The sequence below is a fragment of the Lupinus angustifolius genome, chromosome LG05, assembly GCF_001865875.1.
Source record: "Lupinus angustifolius cultivar Tanjil chromosome LG05, LupAngTanjil_v1.0, whole genome shotgun sequence".
In the NCBI taxonomy this organism is placed as follows: Eukaryota; Viridiplantae; Streptophyta; class Magnoliopsida; order Fabales; family Fabaceae; genus Lupinus; species Lupinus angustifolius.
The window spans coordinates 3,783,074-3,793,837 of NC_032013.1; the positions used below are offsets into that span (position 1 = coordinate 3,783,074).

Genomic DNA, 10,764 nt, shown 5'->3' on the forward strand with positions numbered 1-10,764 from the left:
TTTTAATTTTTGAATGAACTTTTTTGGATTACATAAAGAAATAAAGGATGAAAAATAAATAAAACATATAAATAATTTAATTTATTATAAGAAAAGTCATTATCATCCCTCTTTTAAATATGGAAAATTATGTATTTCCTATAAGTGTAAAATTTTGTACACAATTAATATATTTTTTACTATTCATTTATATCAATAATAATTAAACATAATATAAAACTAGTGTATATATTTTTTCTCGTTTTCTTTATAGAATGACAATTTGTAAAACCATTAATATTTCCAAATGACGAAATAAATTTTCATATCCAATTTCATAAGAGAAAGGACATGAATTTTCCTTTTATTTTTTAGCTCTGACTGTATTTCGGAACCAATACTTGCAAATTGCAGTCTGCAATCCTACAACCAACCAAACTCAAAAAACACAACAAACCGCTACAAATTAATTTAACTAAAAACATCTCTTCCACGCTCAAATTCTATAGAGATAAATAAGAAACAAAAAAAATTCAACAGTTACCTTCTTCTCTAATTTCTATGTAGAAAAAAGAGAACAGTGAAGAAGAAAGAAGATTAGGAACTCCAAAAATCAATGGCGAATTTTAGGGTTTTGTAACCAAAACAGTAACAAGATTCCAATGGAAATGCCTGGTAGAAGATCCAACTACTCCCTCTTAAGTCAAATTCCCGACGACCAGTTCAGCGCCGGCGCCGCCTCTTCCGGGAATACTGCACCGTCATCTTCCGGTGACGGGAAAACAAACCGATCCAAGTTCGAGTGGGACATAGTCTCCGATCACAGAGTAGCTCAGCAGCAAGCGAACAATCGGATCGGCAATTTGTTCAATACGACCGGATTGCAGAGGCAATCAAGTGGAAGCAGTTTTGGTGAAAGCTCGATCTCCGGCGGTGCTGACTATAACGCTCCGGCGCTGTTCGCAGCGGCGGTTAGCGATGTGGATACATTTGGTGGTGAGGTGAGGAATAGGTTATTGGAGACTCCGGCCCTTGTTGGAGGGTCCTCCGGGAAGAGCTGGGCGCAGCAGACGGAGGAGAGTTACCAGTTGCAGCTAGCCCTGGCGCTTCGGCTTTCGCTAGATGCAACTTGTGCTGATGATCCCAATTTTCTTGATTCAGGGCTGGATGAATCCGCCTTGAGGTCTTCGAGTTCGGTGGAGACGGTTTCACATAGATTCTGGGTATGATTATTGTGTTCTTTGTTGAAGGAGCAATGTTGCTATTGGACTGTGTTGCTAGCACCATCAAGTAGCTCATAAGCTAGTTATTAGCTAGTCAACTAGCTTATTTAATAAAAATAAGCTACTTGTAGGTGTTTAACCATGAATCTACGGGCTCCTATTTTATAAGCTCCTTACTCTATTGGGCACATAAGTTAGATGAAAGCTTATAAGTCATTCAGACACTATAAGATAGCTAGAAGCTTTATAAAGTACGAGCTGGAAACTAGAAGTTGATTGATAGAACTGTTTAGTAAGATTAATTGATAGATGTCAAATAAAATAATCGTCTAGCTTATAAGTCATAAGTGGCGATGACTTACAAGCTCCATTGCCAAAGGTAGTGTAGATTATTTTTGGTCAAATAAGCTAGTTGACTAGCTTATAAGCTATCTCATGACCTTACCAAACACGCCATGAGATTATAACTATAAACTAGGGGCTTATATCATTTTACGTAGTAGGTATTTATCAACTAATGATTTAACCAGCTAGCTTATAAACTCTCAACTTTTAACTCTTAGCTTTTAAGCATCTAGGAAGTTTTTTAGTTTTTAAGCTTTCAACTAGCATATCAGCTAGTTGTGGCAAATAGATCCAAAATTCAGTTAGAATTTGCCAAAATTGTGTTTGTTGGATAAGTAAAAGTGCTATGGGACGCCTATCAATTGGAGAGTTCTTTAAAAAGGATTGTGTTTTTCATTACAAAGTTACATTTATATACTTCAAATGTTGTTTTGGAAAAAAAGGATTGAAAAATTTCAGCTTCTCACATAGCTTTATGTAAAAAAACAACGTTTTGGGAATCATTTTTTTTTGTTGAGAATCTTGATCATACGGGTCCTTAATAACAATACCAACTCATTCTAGCAGGAAACTTCTGGCTATTCAGTATTTTCCTTGTTAAGTGAGTTGGATTGGATTGTGGTATTTGAATTGTGATTGTGAAACTGTTAAGGTGTTGTTACTGTATTTAGGTTAGTTAGAAGATTGTGCTATTTGAATTGTGATTGTTGAATTTGAATTGTGATTGTGAAACTGTTAAGGTGTTGTTATTGTATTTAGTTTAGTTAGAAGTTTGTGCTATTTGAATTGTGATTGTGCTATTTGAATTGTGATTGTTGACTCATCAATTACTTAGCTAGTTGGTTATTCTTTCTGTCTGGTGAGGTGATTGTGAGGATGTTTTTTATTTAAGTGTTAATGAATAAGCTAATGAAAACAAGGAAGGTTTTGAATGGAGGACATAGGTATACTTTGATTATAGGCATTATGATTACTTTTTTATAAGTTAAATTATGTTCAATTAGTGTAGCTGATAGGTACCAGTAATAGTAATAGAGAATTGAAATGATTCTGCAACAATTAGTACCAAACAGTATATTTATTGTGTCATGAGAGCTGCAAGATTGCAGTGTACATGAAGTATTACTGTATAAGAAAATGCAGAAAAAGAAATAACAAGAAAATAAGGAAAAGTTCCTTGGATTCCCTAGTGACAATATCACTCCTTTCTACCCAATCATTGCCTGCCTCAATCTCCTCCCACTCTGCCTTCTTATTCCCCTTCTCCTCTGATTTCCGAATCATCCTTTCCATTCTCTTGCTGCCAGGTGTCCAGTTTGTTAGGAACATGTGTAACCAACCCCTTTTTAATTGTTCCCCTCTTTCTAACTCTTTCTCTTTCCAATACCCTCCCCAACCTCTTTGGTACACCTTAGTAATTACGGGTCCACCAATACCCTCCCCAACGAGTACGACCTTGTCCTCAAGGTGGAAATCAGGGAAAGTGGCTTGGATGGATTCAAAATCCTCCCAAGTGCTATCATGTTCTGGTAATGCGGTCCACTTGAGTAAAACTTTTGTGTGGCCATTCAACAGTTTACGGCTAGCCAACACTTTTTCGGGCACCACTTGTAATTCCCATTCTTCTGTCAAACCTTCGGGAAGACTCTGACTGAACATTGTTGCCGGAGGGGCTGTCTTGAGTTGTGAAACATGAAAAACAGGATGTATGCGTGAATACTCGGGCAATAGCAATTTATAAGCCACTGCCCCAATCCGCTGCATTATTTTGAAAGGGCCATAAAACCGAGGACTGAGTTTTTCATTCAGTTTTTGAGACAGTGACTGCATCTTGTAAGGTTGAGCTTTTAAATATACCATGTCGCCCACGTTAAACTCCACCTCCCTCCGTTTCTTGTCAGCCTGTACCCGCATCCGTTGTTGAGCCCTAGTCAAATTGGCTTTGAGCTCTTCAATGATGCTATCCCTCTCGCTGAGCAACAATTCTACAGCAGCCACGGGTGTGCTCGTATCTCGAAATGGAATGATCGATGGAGGATCCCTACCATACAAGGCCTTGAAGGGACACTTATTAATAGAGATATTATGGGAACAATTAAACCATAGTTCAGCCCAAGCCAACCAATCCACCCACTGTTTCGGTTATCTAGCAATGAAACATCGCAAATAAGTCTCAAGAGTCCTATTGATCACTTCCGTTTGGCCATCAGTTTGGAGATGGTATGCCGAACTAAACCTCAATTTAGTGCCTGCCAACCGAAACAATTCTTTCCAAAATAGACTAATAAAAACTCAATCACGATCAGACACAATGGAAGTGGGAAAACCATATAATCGAATTACCTCCTTAACGAATGGGAAGGGGTTGAAGTAACCCTGCTGGTTTAAGTGCCTGATACTTGTTTTGTTGACAAACGGAGCAATTCGCCACAAATTTCTCAATATCACGTCGTATACCTGTCCAATGGAATACAACTGCCAAACTTTTATAGGTTCTGGTTATACCGGAGTGGCCACCCCATGGTGACGCGTGGAATTCTGTGAGGAAAAGAGGAATGCGGGTTGACTTGGCGGGTAGCACCAACCGTCCTTTATACCATAAACATCATTTAGCCAGTGAGTAAGAAGGGTGAGATTTAGGGTCCTGAACTACCTCCTGTATCAGTCGGGACAATTGCACATCGACAAGGATCTCATCAGCGAGCTCCAATAAATCGACATTAGTGACCATGGAAATGGAGTTGCATTCCATCACCCGAGACAACGCATCAACCACCCTATTTTCCGAGCCCGGCTTATATTGTATTTCGAAATCAAATCCGAGCAGCTTAGTCACCCATTTTATTTGGTCGCCTCCTAATACCCGTTGTTCTAACAGGGATTTCAGACTCTTCTGATCCGTCCGAATGACAAAATGGTGGCCTAACAATATTGTCGCCACTTTTGCACCGCAAAAACAATGGCCATTAGTTCCCTTTCGTACACAGATTTCAGCTTGGCCCTTTCCGATAACGCTTGGCTTACGAGAGCTAGAGGACGACCGTGTTGCATAAGAACTGCCCCAATGCCAAATCCAGACGCATATGTCTCAATCTCAAACGGTACCTGAAAGTCGGGTAAGGCTAGCGTAGGCAAATTTACCATTACTGTTTTCAACATTTCAAAGGCCGCTTGAGCTTCCGTTGACCACTGGAATCGGTTCTTCTTCAATAGCTGTGTTAGAGGCCTTGCAATAATGCCGTAGTGCTGCACAAATTGTCGGTAATATCTGGTGAGACCCAAAAATCCTCTCAATCCATGGATGTCTTTTGGAGAAGGCCAATATGTCATTGCTGAAATCTTATCCGGGTTAGCACGGATCCCTTGACCTGAAATAAGATGTCCCATGTATTCAAGCTCTTCCACACTAAAACAACATTTTTGTAATTTACCCACAACACATGCTTCCGGAGTGTTTGAAAGACCACCCTTAAATGGTCACGATGTGCCCCCATATCTCTGTTATACACCAGTATGTCATCAAAGAACACAAGCACGAACTTCCTCAAGTAAGGTTTGAAAACATCATTCATGAGAGCTTGAAACATGGATGGAGCATTGGTGAGCCCAAACGGCATCACTACATATTCATAATGACCCTCGTGTGTACGAAACACTGTTTTTGGGATATCCTCCTCCTTCATTCTAATATGATAGTAACCGGATTTTAAATCCAGTTTAGAAAACAATGTGGCACCCCCTAACTCATCTAATAACTCCTCAATCACCGGAATTGGAAATTTGTTGGGTACCGTGACATTGTTCAGGGCCCTATAATCCACACAGAACCTCCAACCACCGTCCTTCTTCCGCACAAGAATCAAGGGGCTTGAAAATGGACTAACACTCGGCCGAATCATTCCCGCGGTCAACATCTCTTTCACAAATTTCTCAATTTCCTCTTTGTAACTGTGGGGCTGTCTATATGGACGTATGTACAGAATGTCTGATCCTTCTTTAAGCACAATAGCATGATCACAAGCTCTCCTAGGTGGCAAGTCTATGTGCTCCTGGAAAATGTCTCCAAACTCCTCAACAATGGGTTGCAGGTTGCACGGAATGCTCACTGTGTCGGTGCATAGCATGCTCATCATCCCAAATTCGACATAATATGCCTCTGCTTCATTGCGCATCTCCTTCATGACTGCCTTTACCGACGCTACTGTTCTAGCCAATGTTGGGTCTCCCCTGACTTCAATGTTGTTACCGTTGTTCTGAATTTCCAACAAGTAATGTCTTAAATCAGCACTGAATTTTCCTAGACTTTTCAACCATTCAAACCCCAGTATTACATCCACACCCACCAGCTCAAATAAATAAAAATCCTGCACAACCTTCAAAGTAGGAAGTTGTAGCTCCACACCCGTACACACTCCTTGACTCCCTAACCTCTGTCCATTGCCTACTTCCACAAAGTACCCCTACGTTTTTTCTGTGGGTATTTGCAGCTCTTCTACTATACTCGAGGCTAGGAAATTATGAGACGCACCGGAATCTACCATCACAATCACCTTCCGACCCTTCACAGTGCCCCACAGATTGAGCGAATTCTTTGAAGTCATTCCCGCGATGCTACTAACATTTAATTGCAAGCTGATTTCGCCTTCCGTTGTCTTCCCCGCTTCGTCCCCTTCCGTTTTCTCTTCTTCTTGTCCCAATAGTATGACATGAAGTTGTTTGTTGCGGCACACATGCCCAGAGTAGTATCGTTCATCACACCGGAAGCACAGGTTCCTCCTTCGCTTCTCATTTTCTTCCTCTTTAGTGAGTTTTTTGAACCCTATTCCTCTTTTTGGTGCAAATGAATTTTCCCCTTCTTGAGACATTCCTCCTCTCTTCGTGCCTGTGGAATTTTCAGATTGCCCAAATTGGGCTCTGGAATTGTCAACCGGCACAAAATTTTGATTACCCTCAAAATTGGAACTTTTGTGCTCTTGGGCCCCGATCCATCGACCCGGTAAAGCGGATCGGGTAAACCCGGCTCCATTACTTCGGGTTGAATGTCCATGTGACCGCCCCAACGCTCTATTCCTTTCTTCCACCTTATGTGCGGTTTCCATTAATTCGTGAAGGTCCCCTGAGCTCATCAACCTCACCTCCGCTTTGATTTCCTCATTCAATCCATTCATAAACACCCCCCTTCATGAATTCTTCATCCGCAAAACGCAATGGAGCTAATTGAAGTTCAAATTGTTCTCGATACTCCATGACGGATCCTCTCTGCCTCAACCCCATCAATGTTTCATACGGGTTGTCCGACATTGCTGCTTGAAAACGACTCATAACAGCTTGCCGGAACATAGGCCACCTCACCGTCACCACCATCCGGGATTCCCACCATTGGAACCAGTTCAACGCCTTTCCTTCGAGGCATACTACTGTTGTGTCAACCTTTTCATCGTCGGGAATGCGGTTGATCTCGAAATAACGCTCCACCCGATACACCCAGTCATGTGGATCTTCTCCTATGAAATAAGGAACTTCTACTCTCTTAATTCTATCAACTCTCCTTATTTCTTCCTCCTCCCTGTTCCCCTCCCTGCGACCTCCTTCCCTCGGTTACTGTTTTCTCCCGTGCCTTCTCTTCCTAACTCCCTTATCTCCCTTACTACCTCTTCCAACCGATTGGTCACCGTCCTCATCAACGTTTCCATTTGTAACCGGAAAGCTTCTTGAAGCGAAGCTTGCATTCCCTCCCACCACTTCTCCACATTTTCTATTCTATTATCCATCCTTGTTGATATCATCCAGAGGCTCCTAGAACTGGGAGCTCTGATACCAATTTGATAGGTACCAGTAATAGTAATAGAGAATTGAAATGATTCTGCAACAATTAGTACCAAACAGTATATTTATTGTGTCATGAGAGCTGCAAGATTGCAGTGTACATGAAGTATTACTGTATAAGAAAGTGCAGAAAAAGAAATAACAAGAAAATAAGGAAAAGTTCCCTGGATTCCCTAGTGACAATATCACTCCTTTCTACCCAATCATTGTCTGCCTCAATCTCCTCCCACTCTGCCTTCTTATTCCCCTTCTCCTCTGATTTCCGAATCATCCTTTCCATTCTCTTGCTGCCAGGTGTCCAGTTTGTTAGGAACATGTGTAACCAACCCCTTTTTAATTGTTCCCCTCTTTCCTTCTGATGGGCCCGTTATTACAAAAGTATATCAGAGAAAAAGAGAGAAGGGTCAGGGTAATTCTGGAACAAAGAGGAAAGAATATGTTGCACATGCTACTAACAACCAAGACAGATGGTAGACAAAGACTGGTGGGCCAGAAACAGAAATCAGAGGTGGTGAATATAGGATGCCAGAATAGAAGGAAGAGGCAGGCAATCATTGGGTGGAAAAGGAGTGATTATTGTCACTAGGAAATCTAGGAATTGTTTCTTATCTTTTCTGTCATTTTCTTTCTGCACTCTTAGAATAAGAACTTCATGGCTATGCAATCTTGTAACCCGTTTCTGCTCAATTAATACTTTGTTGGTGTGAATTGCTGAGTATTTTCTTATCCATATAACTGGTACCTATCACCCTCTTTCTCTTTCCTTCTTCTTTGGTACACCTTAGTAATTACGGGTCCACCAGTAGCCTTGTCATGTGAAGCTGTAGTCCTTTTATATAATATGTTTTATACAATGTTGAATTTATATAGGTTGTGACTTTTCTATTCTGCACCAACACGAGGATCAAACTTTGGTAGACAATGCAAAATTTTATGGAGAAACTTTGGTCCTTTGCAATGAGTTCTTTGAGGAGTTGTAGTTTGAATTGAATGGATGGGGATTGCATTTGGGAAAATTCCTCTTAAGAAGTTATGTTTTGTTTGTTACAAAGAATAGTTGGATTTTGAATTACGGTTTTGAAGTATACTAGGAGTAATCGGGATGTCAGACTCTTTTTTTCTTTTCTTTTTTGGGTGTCAGCTCCTCGGGAAAACTCTGTTATAGTACCACAGAGGAAAATTACCTTCATGAATTGTGGGTTTTCACTTTTGATTGGTACCAAGTTTGTTGTAAATTGTGGGCTTATTACTTTATGTGCCTTACATGCTATGACCATATCACTATTTTTTTAGTTGAAGCTTGTTTTATTTGATCTAAAGAAGTGATTTTTTCATTGCTGCACTGCATAAATATTCAACATAGGAAAACATAATGTTTTAAGGAGTCAGAGAAATCTTGAAAATGTGAATTGAATATTTTTGTCATAATTGCTAGTGAGCAGAATGTGCTTGGTCATACTAGAGGAAATAGTCACTAGAAGTATAATTATCATTTCTTGAGACGCGAGTTAAGAACCTGATTCTTGAGTTGTTGCATGTATAAAAGATTAAGGGAGGAAACTAGAAGTTGGTTTAAGTTGATACATTTGTTACACTTCATGGTAGATATGCAATTGTTAATTTTGTGTCTTGTTAATTATGTGCTCCAGGTGCATGGCTGCCTATCATACTCCGACAAAATTCCCGATGGCTTTTACCTAATTCATGGGATAGATTCCTTTGTTTGGACTGTGTGCACTGATTTGCAGGAAAATGGCCGAATTCCAACTATTGATAAACTAAGGTCTGTGGATCCCTGCATCAATTCTTCACTTGAAGTAGTTTTGGTGGACAGACGCAGTGACCCCAGCTTAAGAGAACTTCAAAACAGAGTACATAACATTTCTAGTAGCAGCATAACAACAACAGAGGTTGTAGACCAGCTGTCCAAGCTGGTTTGCAACCATATGGGGTGAGCCTCCTTTGCATTATTGACTTGACCTATTTAGGTTGGCGTCTGGTCATGTTAGCCTAAATATGTTTTATTGGTATAATAACAAGGGGTTCAGCTTCTGTTGGGGAAGATGACTTTGTTTCCTGCTGGAGAGATTGCAGTAATGATCTGAAAGATTGCTTAGGATCTGTTGTTGTTCCCATAGGCAGTCTGTCTGTTGGCCTCTGCAGGCATCGTGCTATTTTATTCAAAGTAAGGCTCTGCTTCGCTGTAGGGATGTAAGGCTTTAATTATGCATGTTGACAAAGTTGACTTACACTGGTCCAGGCATGTGACTGTATTGAAGCTGTTTTTTAAATGACGTGCTTTATATTCAATATTTTAGGTACTAGCTGATGCCATTGATTTACCTTGTCGAATTGCAAAGGGTTGTAAATATTGCAAAAGGGATGATGCTGCATCTTGTCTTGTCCGGTTTGGGCATGTCAATGACAGGTAGGTTTTATTGGCAAGCACATATACTATTGTGTTTAAAAGTAGAACTGCAATCTAGAGAATAGAGATTAGTTTCCTTGGGCTATGATATGACCATAGAAGTGCAAAGTTGTTAAATGACAGTAGGTCAGTGGTTAACAATCTGTGAATATGTAAATTGACATTTCAAATAGATGTGTAAAAGAATTAAAAAACAGAAAACATAAAAGAGAGATAATGAGATAAACTGAATATTTGTTATTTTATTTCTTGAATGAATATGATCAAGCTATCCCCTTTATATAATCCAAGGGAAGCATTACAAGAGAAGAGAATGAGAGGTAACGTGAACAACAAGTTACCTCCCCTAACTAACTAACTAACTAACTGTTTCTGTTAACACAGAAACAGAACAACTATCAATAAAACTGATTCAGTAACAACCATACTGAATCAGTCCATAAAACAAGACTTTAGGTCTTATACTTTAATATACCCCCCTGAAACTTAGGGTGACTGATTAGAGAATCTAAATCAGTGACTTTAAGTTGTTTCCTTAGCAATAAAAACCTTGCAGTGGCCAAAGGCTTTGTAAGGACATCTGCTGTTTGAAACTCAGATGGAACATGTTTAACTAGGAAAGTCTTGGCATGAATTTTGTCTCTCACAAAGAAGAGATCAAGCTCTATGTGCTTGGTTCTGCTGTGAAGAACAGGATTATGTGCCATGGCTACTGTACTTAGGTTATCACACAAAATCAGAGGAGTTTGATGAGGAATCTTGAGTTCAGAAAGAAGGGACTCAACCCAAATCATCTCCTGAGCAGCTAGGGCAAGGCTCCTGTACTCAGCTTCTGTGCTGGATCTGGACACTGTCTGTTGCTTTTTAGACCACCATGTAATGACATTAGGACCCATAAAAAGACAAGCCCCTGAGATGGACTTCCTATCATCAGGATCAGAGGCCCAATCTGCATCACATAGG

General features: G+C 40.1%; 1 protein-coding gene across 3 annotated transcripts in view; it reads left to right on the forward strand.

The window, feature by feature from the left end:
• The window catches only part of LOC109347523 (serine/threonine-protein kinase CTR1-like), a 24,040-nt gene continuing 13,649 nt past the window's right edge, over positions 374–10,764 (forward strand). For 2 of the 3 annotated variants that reach the window (XM_019587424.1, XM_019587422.1), the window contains exons 1-4: positions 374–1,202; positions 9,023–9,324; positions 9,414–9,558; positions 9,692–9,801. In XM_019587424.1, the coding sequence (XP_019442969.1) occupies positions 642–1,202; positions 9,023–9,324; positions 9,414–9,558; positions 9,692–9,801 (1,118 nt within the window). In that variant the 5' untranslated portion in view covers positions 374–641. The remainder of the gene's footprint in view (positions 1,203–9,022; positions 9,325–9,413; positions 9,559–9,691; positions 9,802–10,764) is intronic. The other variant, XM_019587421.1, reaches the window with a different exon arrangement.